The sequence below is a fragment of the Dreissena polymorpha genome, chromosome 4 (genome assembly GCF_020536995.1).
Source record: "Dreissena polymorpha isolate Duluth1 chromosome 4, UMN_Dpol_1.0, whole genome shotgun sequence".
Classification (NCBI taxonomy): Eukaryota; Metazoa; Mollusca; class Bivalvia; order Myida; family Dreissenidae; genus Dreissena; species Dreissena polymorpha.
Window position 1 is genome coordinate 59,745,774 of NC_068358.1, and position 18,167 is coordinate 59,763,940.

The 18,167-nt window shown below is 37.0% G+C and overlaps 1 protein-coding gene across 8 annotated transcripts in view; it reads left to right on the top strand.

Annotated features, from left to right (window-relative positions):
- The window catches only part of LOC127879988 (uncharacterized), a 212,913-nt gene extending 195,069 nt beyond the window's left edge, over positions 1–17,844 (top strand). The window contains exons 1-4 of one of the 8 annotated variants that reach the window (XM_052427157.1): positions 8,727–8,814; positions 9,096–9,290; positions 16,664–16,794; positions 17,115–17,844. In XM_052427157.1, the coding sequence (XP_052283117.1) occupies positions 9,149–9,290; positions 16,664–16,794; positions 17,115–17,456 (615 nt within the window). In that variant the 5' untranslated portion in view covers positions 8,727–8,814; positions 9,096–9,148 and the 3' untranslated portion in view covers positions 17,457–17,844. Of the gene's footprint in view, positions 1–8,726; positions 8,815–8,835; positions 9,291–14,377; positions 14,413–16,663 lie in introns of those variants that run through there. The other 7 variants (XM_052427158.1, XM_052427149.1, XR_008049372.1 and 4 more) reach the window with 7 other exon arrangements.
- Positions 17,845–18,167: the final 323 nt, after the last annotated feature.

Genomic DNA, 18,167 nt, shown 5'->3' on the forward strand with positions numbered 1-18,167 from the left:
TGGAAAATGCATACCATCTTTCTAATCAACTCAATGGACCTCTCTTGGCAAACAGACAGTACTCTTGTTTTCCGGCACAGACTCCTACTATCTACCCCTGTAATTTCTTCATGCCTGCTACCATGTACCACATACCGTCTGCCGTACCACAGATGTTCGCTGGACACCCTTGTAATCACTTCATATCGCCCACCTCATGTCATATACCTGCTGCCGTACCACAGATGTCAGCTGGATTTCCCTCCTGGTTGCCAACCCCATATATGCCACCACCTCCGGCAGGCTTTCCAGCCTGGCCCGCTGCAGCCCCTCTAATGAAAAAAGGCCCACATGCCTAGCCTCCTGCTGCGCCACCCACTCCCGCGCTTCACAGCCCCCTATGCCCCGCCTACCGGCTCCCAGATGACCCACAACCGGGAAATCAACACACAGCCAGGATCTCTGAGCCATTCCCAACCTGATTCCCAATTCAGGGTAACTCCAAAGGCAAGAGAACAGAGCGCATACAGTCAGCAGGACAAAGTATCGACTTGGTCTTCGCAGGGAAGTAACTGTACACGGCACAAAACGGGCAGAAGAGGCAGTGCAGGTACGCGGGAGAACCACCAAAGAAGCACCTCTCTCTGCGACCCTACTGGCGGCGGCGGACAAAATGACCACCATTCGACTACAACAAAAAGAGTCACTTGGTTTGACAGAAAGAGAAGTAGAAGTGACGCGAAAGACTGGAGGGTGAAGAGACCGAGTTGCACCTCAGCCAGCCATTCAACTCCAAAGAAATCTCGCACTACTCACCATGCTGACATTATCAACATTTCAGACGTGCCAATGTCCAGTAACTCCGACATCACTGAACTCCCCCTATCACCTGCTAACAACGTCGGAGCTGTCATACTCAATATTATAAACGAACAGAACAATAACCCGGGCAACTCGGGAAGAACTGACACCAACCCAAACTCCACAGAGCATTTTTGTGCCAGGGCAGGGCTAACGGAAAGATAGATCTCCCGAGCACTCTGACAACACCAGCCCAATAATTCTACATCACAGTGACACTAGAAATTCAGAGCGTACCTCGCGCAGAACCTCCCTGAGATTGACCACCCTCAACGTAAACAATTTTAAATCAAACCTAGTTATTGTTCATGATCTCTTAACGATTAGTGATATATGCTGCATCCAAGATCACTGGCTATTTCAATTCCAACTTCCACAGCTCAACGACACAGATGTAATTTTTATCTCTCATGCTAAAGCAGTAGATTGTAGAGACCCCATATCCCCCCTACAAATACCGCGAGGCTATGGAGGTTATGCTATCTTGATGAAGAAGAACTGGGACCTAACGACTGATCTCCCTGATGATGGCAGTGATAGAATAGTCGTCATGGAGATAGCCGCTAATCCAGATATCTGCATAATCAGTGTATACCTACCCTGTCGGGGAAATAACACCAAATATAATTTCTGTGAGGTCATGTTAGAAATTGAGGAGCTGCTGGAGAACTACAGCGACACCCATGCACTCTTCATCTGTGGAGACTTCAACTCCTCGTTGTCTAGAAAACCTCCCAACGACAGGGACTAAATTCTCAGAGATCTGGTAAAGAAGCATAACCTCCAAACAGACCAGGATGGAGAGCCCACCTTCTTCAACGCAAGCGGCGAGCAATCTGCCGAGATAGCCTACATCTTAAAAATCACGTTGGCAAGAGATATTTCCTCCACTGTAGTTACTGCTGGACAACAACACCCCAACGTATCAGATCACACTCCGGTCTCAACTGAAATAATAATTACCTTCCACGATAAACTACACGACGCTATGCCATGTCTTAATACTGCTCCAGCAGCTGGAGTTTCACTTCTTTATATTAAACCGAACTGGAGCAAGTGTAACAAGGATATTTATAGAGCCCCTCTTCCGCTATTGACCAAGAATATAAGCTGCCAGGCAATATGCATCCCCGAGAGGGACATTGAGCAACTCAGGGTAAGACTCACACAAGCCTCAGTCGCAAGTATACCCAGATTCAATCCTAGAGCGAAGAAAAAGAAGAGGCCTCCTAAAGCTAAAGGACCAGACATCCAAGCTGAAGCTAGAATCAGTAAGCATGCGTGGTGGGTGTGGATGTGAGACGGGGCGCCCCGAGCGCGCCCCGAGGTGACAGCCATCCGACAGCCGTAGAGATGAAAAAAGCCAAGCAAAACCTCCGTAAAGCCCAAATGAAATTCCATGCCAAAAAAGCTGCACTGACCTGGAAGGCATAATGAATGCTACTGATGACACCACCATCTATAAAGTAGTCCGCCAGCAGAGATCCACAAGTAGGCATCTTACCAGTTGCCTCCTGCATGAAGGAAGAAAACTAACATCACCTGAGGAAATCTCTTATGGGTGGGCTAAACACTTTGAGACGTTGGCAACACCAATAAACGATCAAAGATATGACAACTCTTATCTAAAACAAGCAACCGAAGACCTGAACCACCTAAAATAGCTTTCCAGACAAAAGGTATTACAATAGCAGGTACGGATGTCCGCGAAGTAGAGTGTGCCGTGGCAAAAGTGAACAACAACAAGGCAGCCGACTACATTGGCCCAACCGCCGAACATCTCAAGTATGGTGAAACATCTACACTGTGCTGGTGAGGATAATCAACACAATCTGTAAGCATAATCAGATCCAAGATAGTTGGAAGAAATGTGTTTTGTACACAAAAAGAGAGTCTGCAAAACCCTGATAACTACAGAGGGATTACCGTAACGTCCATTCTGCTAAAGGTTGTGGAACACATTCTCAACGCTAGACACAGGCCAGTTTTCATGAAGACCTAGTCTCGCCTACAATCGGGATTCACGCGCGGCACTTCCTCCATCAAATCAGCGTTCCTAGTGTCGGAATGCCAACTCGAAGCTAAATCCAGGAAAAACCATCTGAACCTTATAACACTGGACACACGGAAAGCTGTTGACGTTGTTAACCATAATATCATATTGCGCAACCTGATTTTAGATGGAATCGATCAAGCTGGTTACTTTTTGCAATATCTACTCAAACACAAATTCATGTGTGAAGTTGCAGGGCATATTGTCCGGGCAATTCAACATATGTCAAGGGGTGCGCCAGGGGGTGTCCTCTCCACAGAACACTACACGAAAATTAAATAGTCTCTACTCCTCAAATTAGAAGAGAGATTTATGGGAGCTAGTATTGGCCTAATCAACATACCACATACTATTTGTGCGGACGACCTGGCGTTACTGCCCTATTCGGACTGGGAGATGAATATCATGCTCGAAGACACAGGTATGACATCAACCCATCAAAAAGCAGCTGCATCAGGGTTAACCAAAGTCCTGACTTTATACTTGAAGGCACTCGCATCCCACTAGATACTTCTATTACTCATCTTGGAGTATACAAAAATACCAAGTGCACAGTGAATACTAAAGATTAAATAGACCTAGGAAGGCGCACAGCCTACTCGCTAAAGGGGACAGGCTTCAATGGAAAGAACGGACTGAAACAATCTGTAAAATCCCGCCTCTGGTCCACCTTCGTAGTACCTAGAATGTTATACGCCCTGGAGGTCCTACCGTACAGTCAGGCCGATCTCAAAGCCTTAGAAGCATTCCAGTTAAAAACCTTAAAGCAAGTGCAACATCTAGCAGACAGGACTTCTAACGTTGCTGCCCTGTCTCTTTTTGGTATTTTTGCCTATTCGAGCTCAATTACACAAAAACACACTTAATCTGTACTACAGTATAATCCAGACACCAGAAACAGTTGAATACAAGGTGGCCGAGAGACAGCTGGCCATGAAATTGCCAACATATCATAGTTTCTTCTCCAGTATCCGCAGACTGCTCCATACCTATTATCTACCGACAGCGTACCAACTCTTCGAGAGCCCGCCTGACAAAAAGGTGTGGAAAGCCAAACTTAACAGTGCGGTGGACCAGCATACCATAGCGACATGGCATGAAGAAATCCAAAAAAAACCTTCCTTAAGGTACATCAATACAGATGCCCTCTCTGTCGGGAAATCCCACCACCTGTACACCTACGTGAGGCCAAACAGAATTGACATCCTAAGAGCAGAAACCAACGCAAAGCTGTTGACAGGAACCTACACCCTAGAAGCTAACAGAGCAGTTTTCAATCAATACGCTGTAAATCCTTGCACACTTTGCAACACAGAACCTTAATGCCGAATGCATTTGAAAGCTAAGTGCCACACATCTAATGCCGTGAGAGACAAATACAGAGCCCGTCTCTATGAGTGCTTGCGCCTACACGGAAGAGAAGAACCGCTTGAGCTAGTGAACAACGTAGATAGTTTCACACAGCTGATCCTTGAGAGCACACATCCTAGTGTCAACAAAGGACACCTTCCCTCAGAGAAGGAGATAGAATCCATAGAGCTGCTGAGAATCCATAGAGCTGCTGTACAGAGAGTACATCTGGAGTATCCATCTACTTCGGTGCCGTGAGCTAGCAAAGGGGTCATGATATCACCTTAAGGGTAATGCTAACGCATATCTTCCTGTCGCTACCCGCGATCTAATACTTTAATGTTTTTGCTTTTAACTCTTAACTTTTACCCCATATGCGTAAGCTACTACTATGCTTTTCAGCAAAGATTGTCTTATACTATAGACCGTACTTTACGGAGGCACACTAGTCAACACACTCTGTATATATCTATTTTATTGTACCAATCCGTCGTTCCGTATTATCTTTTAAGTCGGTGTACCGGACTTATTTTACATTTTATCGTGATGGACAATTTTTAACATCCGGCTACCTGATATAATGTACAAAGGCATGTTTTTATCGCGAACGTATATAATTGTGTGACTGTGAGGATTGATTCATTCTGTGCGACAGCATCAGACACTACCAGAGGCCGCCAACCTCAAACTTCCAAGGGCAGAACTACAAGCTCTACACCTTGGAAAGTCCGACAAGTCATCGGGGCAATCTTAAAACAACAACAACAACAACAACAACAAATGGCTGCGAAATGTGTAGGTAACACTTTGCCACGTTGTCTGGGTTAAGCGTATATACAGGGCGCATGATCACGTGACTTTGTGGGGTTCCCACTAAAACGTTTAAGGATGTAAACACACCAGTAAGTGTTGCTCTTTTCCCAAATAATTTGTTCTAAAAAAATTCTTAAGAATTTCAACTAGACCATGAAAGACAGATTTTTATGCTGCTTATGGCAATGTGAAATGCATGTAATTACTAAATTTAATAAGCAAGCACGTGTTCTTGTTCAAACAATCTGTGTACTGCATCCATGTATACCACGGCGCAGAATCAACTGGGTATTCAGGGGTTTACACACTGGGCAGAATGTGATCACACCGATAAGAACTTTTTTTTTATAAATATGTCAAGTTATTGAAATACATTTGCAAAAATATATAGTGCGTACAAGACAGTTTTTCTTGCAGTTTGTGCGGATATCTTAAGGTATGAGAATAAATCATTGACTACGTCTGAAATCGGTGACACAATTTCACCTTGCGTGAAATTACCGTGTACATAAATGCAGTGAAAATGGAATTTTTAAACAAGAACACATGCTTATTAAATAACGTTATTCTGATGCATTTCGCATTGTCATAAGCACCATAAAAATCTGTCTTTTACGCACTAGTTGAGATTCATAAGAAAACTTGTTTTAAAAAGTTATTTGAAATAAAGCACCACTTACCGTCGTTAAAATCCAATAAAGTTAAAAAGTGGAACCCCCAAAAAGTCACGTGATCAAGCACCCTTTATGCGGTTATGCTTCACGAACTTGAAATTTCGTGTACCGATTTCATATGCATTTAAGGATAAATTCATATGCCATCATATATCGGCACACACAGAAAGAAAAACTGTCTTTTATGCACTAAAGAATTTTGCGAATAATTTTCAATTAGAGTATAGGTGAGTGTAAACAATTAATATAAGCCGACAACACATTTAAAAGAAGTATGAAACAACCTTTTTTCTACTGAAGAATATATCATAACCAAAATGTTGTAAACTCAACTATTTTTTTAACTTTTGACGGATTTAGGTCCACCTTGTATAGCAGTTTTAGGATAATCGGAATAAAACGGATTAAAGTTGTAGAAATGTAAAATAATTTGGTATTGAATATCTAGTTATAAAACATCAGTGACATATTAAAGGTTACTTGATGGGGATTATGTTTTCAATTGTATTATTTCATTGTGTAAACCTTCTATTTTACGCCCTAACCAGCTGAGCTCCTTGAATTAATTCATGATAACTTTTGAAGATAATGGCAACGACGCTGTGCTTATACGCACGCATCAAAAAGCAGATATCAATAATTAACTAACTTTTTTCAAACGACATAACCTTACTGTTAATTTGGATTTGGATTATAATTGTAGTTACATTTTATTAAGAAAAAGTTAGAAGTTCACATTTCTTTCTACTTGTCATGTTGATGTTATTACTTTCAAGAAATATCAAGTAATTGTAGAATTCGGGTAGCTCCATGTTATTTTTTTTCCATTTGCGTAGTGCGTGAATACACTATTTGCATAACTCATATTACGTTTTATGTATAGTATAATATGTGGTCCGAGTGATCAACATTCAGATAATCTCGATCATCTTGAATTTTATTCGCAGCGTACCATCTTAATATTGACTTCAACATCGAAAGTCCTTTGTTTAAAGACGTTCCTTGCTTCGAATGGGATGGACTTACATGTTGTAACATCTTTATTTGCTCTTAATTCCATCGTCAGGCGTTCATCGTTGAAATAAACTTACGTCTATTTCAGCATTACTTGAATTAGGCTACCTGGTGCAATTAAATTTTATTTATTAATTTTAATACGTGTTTTGTGTTGTTCTTAAGTAAGAATCTTATTATTAAATATAGGAAAAAACTAACGAGAGAAGGGTGGGATAAATTGAATTGATATAATACACAGGAAATGTCCGAGATTCGTACGTTTATTTGCCTAGCATGACATCATTACATCCATTCACACAGGTTGTTGGTCAAAACATTTCTAAGCCTCGCTAAATAAACCTATTTGTATACATCATTAATAAGTATTTTCTTTTCTGTTTGTGAAAATAACTATTTCGTCCATTCCTTATAATGCAGTCTTAACTAATTTGCGACCCAAAAACGTGTTATTAATTACAGATAACAATAATACTTTCACTTGCAGTTGAAGAACATGTAGAGCACAAAAACCGTTGTGCTTGCATAAGACATACAGTTTGTGTAGTTTGTTTTTGCCCCAAATAAAAATATTACATAACATATGTAAGTTGACGTTACAAAAAGATTTCGATTTAGGTTCCTGATTAGAGCTGTGTCGGTACCCTATTGTGCATTTAATTGATAACAGAAAGAAAGATGCGCATAGGGGCACATGTACATGATTGGTAAAAATTTGGATACAATTGTGTATCGAGGTGACATGATACTAACATATAGAAGATTTTTTGAAGCCTTTATAAATAGACGCAGATCTGTTTTATTGGCATATCAGGTGTTGCATATGGTTGGGTCTGCTCAAACTCTACAGAAGAAATTTGTAGACATTTGTACCTTAATTTCTTCCAATATAACGCCGCATATCAAAGATATTCTCAATCGACTGCTAAAACAACACAGGAAAACCAACGTACACCAGAAATGACAAAACTATAGAGCAGCACTTTATGTTGAATTACGGGCGACGCTAGTTAAAAAATATTTCAAGTAATACAACTCCGATAGGGTTGAAAATAACTGAATCAGAATATAAAGGTGTACACGTTCACATGTTTTTCCTGTATTGTTTCAGCCCTTAAGTTGCATTACATTTAGAGCTTTTTTAGATAAAAAATTAAACTTTTTTATAAGCTAAAGGAGATCTTACTCATGTTATATTTAAAACATCCTTGCCAAACTATGGGGGTGTATAAATTCATGTGCTGTTAAAGATATTTGTAAAGTTTCTGCCCTTTAGCAAGAACACTTCTTTATTTTAAAAGGGCCATTACTCCAGTTGCGTTGAAAACCTGCGAACAAAAAATGGAAGTGCTCAAGCAAAATTTCAAGCAAAGCCAAATGTATATTGGTAGATCTTTTGCTTATGTTTACATTGTGGTTTATATATGAGCAAAGTTTCAGCCCAACAGTGGCAATACTTTTTGATTTCAGAGCGACACAAGTGATTTTTTTAAAAAGGACCATAACCTATATTTTAAGTGTGTAAGTTCACATGTTGTATTTATTTATTTCGGAAGTTGTATCACTCTAGCAACAATACTTTGTGAGTAACAATATATGAGTATTATTATTTAATTACTCTTTTCTATTATTAATGTATTAACATTATTATTATTGTTAAGTACTATAATATTATTATTCATATCTTTAAATCAGTCAGCATGTATATTTCCTAATGCAAGTATTATTTCCTTATTAGTATTACTGCTATTACATATTTTTTTATATGTTCAATTTCATTTCGTTAATAATATTACTGCTTTTACATAATAATATTTTTAATTTCTTCCAATTATTTACATTAAGTAAAACATCAGTAGTTACGTTTAAGTTGTGATAAACGATAAACGAGAAGTAAGATACATGTGTATATAAATTCATTGTGTACATTCATTTGTACACACACGCTATACCAAGGTTTTTCCGTTGGTAAAACCGGGAACGTGGTCAAGAAAGAGATTAGAGCCATCTTTATTTCTTGCTTAAATCACTTATGACAACACTCGTTTAATGCCTTTACTGACCATAATGGTATTATGTTTTAACTAAATATGACATCTTAACTAGAAAATAGTATTTTACATGCTCAACTATTTTGTTACATGTTGTAAATATAAATAAGGCGTATTGGAAATTCCGCCGTATTTTCCACTGTAGTTTTACTATTCGTCATCAAGCTCGTGACTGATCGTGTTTACATAAATATATTTTAGAATTAAATTTCATGTGAACTATTTAACCGTGAATTGATCGAAAATTATATGTGAATGCATGTGGGAACATTAATTATTTAATACTATTCTTACTCACAGAGAGTATTTGTGGTGCATCTCGCCATTGTTTGCAAAGTAAGCGTGTTTTAACGATGTTGAGGTCACGAAAAGGCAGTCGGATAAACGAAGCGTTCCGGACCCTACCGACTGCCACCGAACGTGCACGAACGCTGAAGGTTATACCTGCATGGCGACGGCAGACGCATCACAAGGATCGTATTCGTTTCAGCAAAAGTAGGTTATTGTTTCTTTTTGCTCATAAATTTCTGACAACTTACTCAAATATCAGACATGCGAACAAAATAATAATAATTTGAGGTTCTTCGCGTCATGAATATATGTTTACATATATACATGGTGGCTATATATCCATTAACAATATTTCATAAAATACTTATTTGAAAAAAAATGATTATCTCAACATTAGAAATATAAGTAACTTAGGCCGCAACAAAATACTCAGCTTTACATCGGCTTCGCCGCACCTTGCATTCGTTAAGTTGCCTGAATGTGATTTCGGATGTTGCCTTGAAAACCCCCGGAAACCCGATATGATGTGAAAAGTATACCGTGCTTGGAAAAGTTTCCGATACATTTTGCTGAATTTCGTTAGGGTTTAAGTAAATCCAGTTCGTTAATTGTTTAAAGGCATTTTTGAATTAAAATATCATTGGGTATATGCAAAGGAGGTATTATCATGTATGTTAGAAAAATCCTGGTTATTATAATTCAGGATTTTTTGGCTATTTGAAGTCGACGATGCAGGGATTGTACCCTATTTAGCAATTTATTTACAAATTTCTTTAAAGCTATGCCAGTGAAAAACTTTTTGCACCGAAAATGATATCAACCAATGTCCCGAGTAACATATCCGCCAGGGTTTCTTAAAAAAATCGTATTGGTGTAGAAATTCGACTTTACAGTCAACATGTTGATGAAAAAATGATATGACGCGGTGCAGTGCCAAAGATGTCAAGATATGACAGGAGTGCATTTCATTTATAAACTTAAAAGCTCACTATTACAGCTGATTTATGCGCTTTGCATCCTTGTTCCTTGCACTGAGACTTTTCATACTTACTATTTGGTTACTGTTTGAAATAATTGTGGAGTGAATGAAACTCTTACGTAGAAAACAAACACATAATGTCCTGAACACTTGCTCTGGACTGCCTTTATTGTTCAATCCTTACTCATGAAAGCTGATCATGTATAAAATTTTAGAGATGTTTGGACTACAGCCGGCTCACATAATTTGAAATCAAAGTTTCATCAGTTATTACAACAAAACATTATCAATTTGAAACATTGGACACGAACAATTATTTGTTTACTCAAAAACAAGTTGACCGACAAGCGAGCTCATATTAATTATCAGTTATCAGCTGTAATAGTGAACTTTTAAGTGTATAAATGAACTGCACTCATGTTATATCTTGAATGTGTTCATGTATTTTTGCAAATCGTTAAAAGTTGAATGCAGAGGAATAACGTTTGTATCATTTTTCATTTTCTTTGGGATTTATGTAGTTGCTCCTTAAACAATAACGTAAAAAGGTGTCAAATTATTGTATGTTACCAACGATTGTTTTATATATCGTTTAAAGCTAACATGACCAACATAGGTAAGCAGAATGGATATACATCGACCAGTTCTACAATGAAAGCCAACCAAGTATCATTTTACCCATAATCTTGTCAGTACCGTTAAATCCCGTTTATTGTAAACAAAAGTGGGAGCATTTTATATTTAAATTCTTTTAAATGCTCTAAAATGGAGTGTTATAAGCATATTTAGAATATAAACAAAAGCCACATTTAGTTGAGGTAAAAGTTTTATATATTTGCGGTTTTTATGTATATAAGCTCATATGAAATTCAAATACCTTCAAGCCTTTTGTATAATCGAAACAATTTAATTTTGTCATCTTTAATTTTATTTTTTAACGTTCAATATTAACTGAGTATTGATTCATTTATCTTCAACATCTAAAACGGTGTTGCAGTATTTATTTTAAAGTGTTATGCCATGTTTATACGTAAGAATCAACTACAAAACTAAAACTTAAACTACAAAAACGTTATTTTAACTTGTGTGTGCACAAACAAAAACAATACACGCTGTACCAAGCTGGCAATCAAAACAATGCAACTATGTATTAAAATAATTAAATCGTATATAAATCGTCTATTTTGTGTTTCATTTCACATAATATTGTATGATAACTCAAACCAATGTAAAATGTAGATTCAACAAATGGAGGAATGAAGGCCAAAAATTTACTGCATAACAAAACAACTCTAAACATTGCATTATAAATATTGATTAAGCAAAGCACTTTAAATTAATTTAAAACAAAAGCTTTAATAAAAGAACAGCAATTTGTGGGAATAAATATATGTCTAGAGCAAAAGCAAAACGAACTTGATTTACTGCATTGCAATATCGGTATGAAATTTACAATTGTTACACAGCGGAATACCGTTAGTGCCAGCGTAGTTACACATTAAAATCCAGAGGGCAAAAATGCGATTACGCGATCGAACGATGTTGACAATGCGACAAAACGATGACGACAGTGCGACAATACGATGGCGACAATGCGATAGTACGATTGAGAGAATGCGAGAACGCTATAGTATGATGACGATAATGTGACAGTGCGACAATACGATGGCGAAAGTGCGATAGTACGTTGGCAATAATGCGATAGTCATATCGTACTGTCGCCATCGTATCATCGCATTGTCGCCCTCGTACTATGGCATTGTCGCCATCGTATTGTCGCATTGTCGCCATCGTACTATCACGTTCTCGCATTCTCGCATTGTCGCTATCGAACTTTCGCACTGTCGCAGTCGTATTGTCGCACTGTCGTCATTGTATTGTCGCACTGTCGTTATCGTCATAGCGCGTTCTCGAATTGTCGAATTGTCGCCATCGTACTATAACACTGTCCCCATTGTATTGTCGCACTGTCGTCATCGTATTGTCGCATTGTCGCTATCGTGCTATCACTTTCTTGCATTCTCGCCCTCTGGATTTTAATGTTTAACCACGATGGCATTAACGGTATTCCGTTCTACACGCATGAGTAGTCGATCTTTGTGTTTAGGTATTGGAAAACCGTGGGAATTTCCTAGACCAGAAATAGTAAAATGGAAAAGCCAAGAATTGGATTCTGACATTGTTATTTATTAGTATTGATAACACAATATTTAGTTGATTGATTGCAATGCATGCTAAGTATTGATAAAATTTGAAATGTGTAGTTATTATCGACGTATATATTAATCACATACGGAAGGAATTATGTATTTCGCTGATTTAATTATTGCATATTGTAATATTGTTACACTGATTAATTTCGGCGTAGATTTTTTATATGCGTCCTTTTATTAATCAATTTCACTCAACATTCAGAAAGCATTATATACTCTTACATGTTATTTTTATATAAAATCAACCTTCTACACTAAACAATAATACATGTATAAGTATTAGGTTGCAAAGAAGCAGCGATAAAAATATGTCCTCAATATTATTTAAATTGAGCTTCGGCAGCAATTGTTCCCTTTCCACGCATTATTCAACAAAGGTAAACCTATCACATCGTAATCGCTATAAAAGTAACTTTTTGGTATGTTGTTATCCAATGAATGCATTAATGGGCCAAACTGCCAAGAAACGTCCTGGAATGCAGCCGCGATTATACAATGTATGTAACAACCTAAACACTGCATAAATATTCCATAACAGATACACATCATGTGTTTGTCAGCACGTTGTAGGCACATGACACGTCACTTGCAAGGGCAAAGCATAAAACGAAAATGCTTCGTACCCCACTGCACAAACTTGTAGGCGGACGTTTTGCATAAATACTTTTCAATGAAAGTGGTCAAGAACTACAGTTAATGTCTTTTTTTGCATTATATCAACAAGTCCACATACAATAATACGAACACGTATTGTTACTGAGTTATCATAATTATGACTTGGTATCTCGTCGAAAACAGATTATATTCGCTCAATACAAGTACTTAGAGAATTTCCAAATAATGAGATATTGGCAGACACAAACATTACAGACTACAGTGCAAGAACGCATGGATACATGTACTTTACACGAATGAATTAAACACATATTAATAAATACATATATAATTCTATATATCTGTTTTGGTTGAGTAATGTGTGTACAACAAATACGAGTCGCAAACATTATATTTGAATGTTGTTAAATGTAAGTTGATTTATTGTCAATGTGAACGTCTATGTGTGACTACACATATGTCATCATGATAATTAGCTTTTGTTTGGTATTAAGTTTATTTTATATCGCCCATAGATGGACCAAGACTATTTCGCTTTCTTAACAAATACAACTACATGTACTACAGCGATAAAGCTTATCCAGTGATGTAGTATTACATTATGGTGCATTTACATCTATGATGTTGAGTAACAAAATAAAACCGATCAGGCAACTTTGCTAAAAGGCCATTTTATTACAATAGCTTTGTTATGATTTAAAGTAATTAATTTACACAAGCATAGCCATTGTCATGGTGGAAGGCATAGGATGGCACAATGGTAAACATAATATGAGGTATATTACTGAACTTAAAACCATCTGAAGTTTTGATAGCGTTATGTTTCAAAACATTTTAACGTGGTCAATTGATGTATGCTGTTTTCATTCCTTTGTTATTATATGACATAATAATTGCTTGTTCCCTATGAATAATAGGGTTGCATTATCATGTTATTCCATCACACAATAATAAGGTTATGTTTTGCAAACTATAGAGACAGTGACATACCATGTGTCTATATTGGAAGAAGAGAATGATTAATGAGAAATGACATAGACTTTCAACTTCCAAATCTGACCGATCACTGATCGTACGGGCCTGCTGCTGAAGCAACCTGCATAATCGATTATTTTAGTTTATGAGTTAAAACCTATTTATTTAAGCTCGATTGAATTTAAAAGTACTTACTACTAATATGAAACGCTCTCGAGTACGTTTCCTTGGCCTAGAACCAGTACTTGGTGCCTTTGTGGGAGATTTAAAGAACGCACCCACAGTGGGGATCAAACCCGTGACCTCCCGGTCCCTAGGCGGACACCATATCCATTACATCACAGCGACCACACCAACCTCTATCTTAAATCGTATTCCAAAATACCGCTAAGTACAGGATATCAATTTGATCAAATAGTGATACCAGGGCGCAGGATAACGTGACTTTGTGGGGTTCCCAATTAAACGTTAATGGATGTAAACACACCGGTAAGTGCTGCTTTTTTCAGATGACGATTTAAAACACCGTTGATTCTGCACCCTGGTCTGTATTGTATTGATTTAACTGTGCAACAAATGGCCAGAGAACTAAGCAAGGAGAAGTCCTGTGTGATTGCCCCAAACCGCTTTTAATGCGCTAAACCCCCACCCCCGACCCACCCCACCCTTCTGTTCGCGCTATTTTTCGAATTAAGCGCGCGTTAAAGGGGACTTTTCACCGGTAAATTGACAAAATAAAAAGAAATGTTTCCGATTCGCAAATATTCGTTGTAGTTATGATATTTGTGAGGAAACAGTAATACTGAACATTAACCATGCTCTAAATTATCTATTATATGCATATTTTGACGATTTAAAAACCTGAAAATTATAAAGCATTTCAATGCGAAACAATTTAATAATTTGGAGAGTTCTGTTGTTGTCGTTATATTTTGTGACACTCCGAGGATTGCTTATATAAAGTATAAAATACATCAATCATTGTATGAGCAGGGATGGCCGAGTTATCTAAGCGTTTTTACTCCAGGGGTAAGTGGTTCGAGCACAGTTGATGGTTACTTTTTTTCTTTCTTCAATTGTATTTTGGTTTTGCTGGAGCTTTTTAGATCCAATGTTAATATTATCAATATAAAGCATTTAATGACAAACTTCAATATTTGCCGCAATCTGTGAAAGTTCCCTTTAACACGCACTTTTTGAAAATACATCGCCAAGCCCCTATGCTCTCCTGATTAAGACAATAAGTTTATTAAATTATTAAGCTTGCATCTTTTAACGTAATGTCTTCGAATGATTATTCTATAACGCATACAGTTTTTGATATTGATACATTATGTATTTGTTGTGATAATTTTAATAGCATATAGATCAACCCTCTTCCAAGACTTCGAAGCGAATTAATAAATATTTTACATATACAGGCTGTACCTACAAATTTGCGTTTGTTCAGCGTCATAGTTTTTATGAAATTCTTATGATAATTACGCTTTAACACAAATATATCTTCAGTATGAGTCTGTGGCATTAGTTTTATTCTGCACCCTGACATGGACTGCTCTTTTAGTTTTTTAGTATGTGACACAAGGTCAGAAAATTGTCGTTCCGACAATCTGTGAACAAGCACCTTTAGTGTCTTTTTGAACGTTCTGGCATGCATAACAAACTGTGTTTCTGTTTATAGTATTTCCCAATACGCATTCGCACGTTTATTTGCTTTTATATGAGTGATGGAAATTCCAATGGAGTTTCGCGTGAGTGTAGGTCTTGTGATAGAAATTTATTAACCTCATTCAGTTTTGTAAACTGAGGAAAATAACACTTTCAAATTGAAAATAAAGCATTCAATCGCTGGGATTTTACGATTTAAGCGAACAATATACACAAACGTTAATAATATATTTTGTATGTTTATCAATTTATTTATCGTATAAGCGATTTGTAATACAGGTTTTATCAATACATGAACATTCACGTGTAGCTCCGAAATGTAACCATACCAAATTTGTTGTTGTTGTTTGTTCTGTATTTATATTCATGTAATATGGAAAGCTAATGAAAATGACATGCGTTAATATTTAGCGTTAGTAAGGGAAGTATTATGTGCCCTGCATTGTTATTATCTGTTCACAGACTTTGCATAATTAGAGTTTTTTAAGGAAATTATTTAACAGTTGAATGCCGTGAACAAATGTCATCAGGAAATAAAATTATTTTATAATATAATAAATTAACTGAAAAAACTGCTCATTTTATGTTTAAATTCCAAATATGAGTTAAAAAGGTACACTGTAATTTGTATATGGTGTATACATCGCGGAAAAGCCGTTGGGTTTCCCGCTACACTATCTTAACTTATATTACGTTCTTGACTGAGGAGTTCTACTAAAACAGTGTAAAATAAACTGTATCTTTTGGGATTGGATATGTTTAATATAATTACCTTATGTCATTGTTCAATGAGCAATTGTGTGTAAAAAAGGAAGGACATCTAAATATCTTCTATAAAGTTTTCAAAGAACTGCGTATATTTTTAGAAATTATAAACCAATTAAAAATCGTATAATTTTATCAAAATCAAAGACGTGCTGTAGAAAACTATAAATTTTATGTAGTTTATTGACAATGTATGCAGTTTTATTCTTTTGAATTTTACACGATGAATGATATGTTATGAAAATAAACATTAACAAATTGCTATTGAAGTAATTATCTCTAAAATAGCTTTGTAACATTCTATCTAGTCTTTCTTTTAATTTTTTCTGTGAACATGCATATCATTTCAATTTATGTTTCAGGAAACAAGCGATTTAAGAACACCGCTAACTTTCAACAGCAAACAAGTCTGTTTAAGCGTACCAAAACAAGCACACGTCTGATAAACCCACAATGCACCACCCAGAAAAAGTGGCCAAGGATACTATTCCAAGTAAAGTAAAGGATTTCATAAGATCCGCGGTCGAAGAACAGTTTAAGTCCTTGAGACCGGACCTCATTAAACACTTCGACGCCGTTATTATATATGACAAACGCGATTACGAGCATGTAGTAAGGGTCAAATACGAACTCACGGAAATAATGCGATGGGACGGTAGAGATAGTGACATTCGCATAGAGCTTTTTGACAATGAGGCCTATTTCAGTCAATCGAGGATTTCCATCATACAAGACGTCATAAACAAATGTTGCCTGTTGCTCTTTTATCTGACTGAGAACGCCGATAATCCTTACTTTCATTTCCTTTGTGAGGAGGCGATCGCGTTCTCGAAACTGTACACAGAGACTGGGGCAGCAGTACACCCAAAAAGCGAATGCGTCATCAAGCCAATCCATACGCTGCCACAGAGTGCCCGGCATTACAAGGCCCCTCCCGGACTGGCGTCGCTAACCAGTATCGACTGGTTTGATAGGGGATCCAAGTTTACCCGGGACAAGATTATTTCGGTTTTAATAAACGCTAAGGTCACGAGAGAACAGAACGAGGCAACTGATAAAACACGGCGGGAATTTGCCTTTATGCATTACGCTTCCCGCGTGATGCCAGGAACAAGTCAGAGCGTTCATCCGGATAAAGGCTCTCCTAAATACTAAAACATGCTTAATTTATTGAAAAACTTAGTGTGTATGTTTTTAAATAGTATATGATTCACAAATAATTATCTGATATCATATACCGGTAATATTATATTATTAATTCATTATGGTTTTGCCGTAATAATTTTAATGAATAAATATATCAACGTTGCCTCCGAGATTTGGAATCGAACTAATCCAACTTCGATATATATAATACACATGTGGTTTGCATAAGACACTATGTAATAACCGCTTTGTTTGAATGTATTGTGTGCGACGAAACAGACATCGTCCTTCATTTGGTTTCTGATTATTTTGCTATATGTTTCCTCTTTAGAATTATGTCATTGACTCATGGTTACTTTTTGACTTATTAGACTAACAATATATTCATAATATGCAATGTTGTTTTCATTATACCAAACAATACACTCACAATATTGTGATTACAAATCGGGAAAACATTATCCTGAACTACATTGCAGTTCATTGAAACACGATCTTTGGTCAAAAGGTCGTGTGATTTTAATTTTTTAGTTAGGTAATGCTACCTCCACTTCAAATTAAACATATGCTTGTTTGAGGGGGGGGGGGGGGTCTGTTGTTGTTAAGTTAGGTTAGACAAATATTATTTTCGAAGATTTTGTTAGCCCAAACAATGGCAATTTTACATTCGTCCGCCAATAATTTACTTCGTGTTTCACTGTTACGTGTTCTTTTGCACAA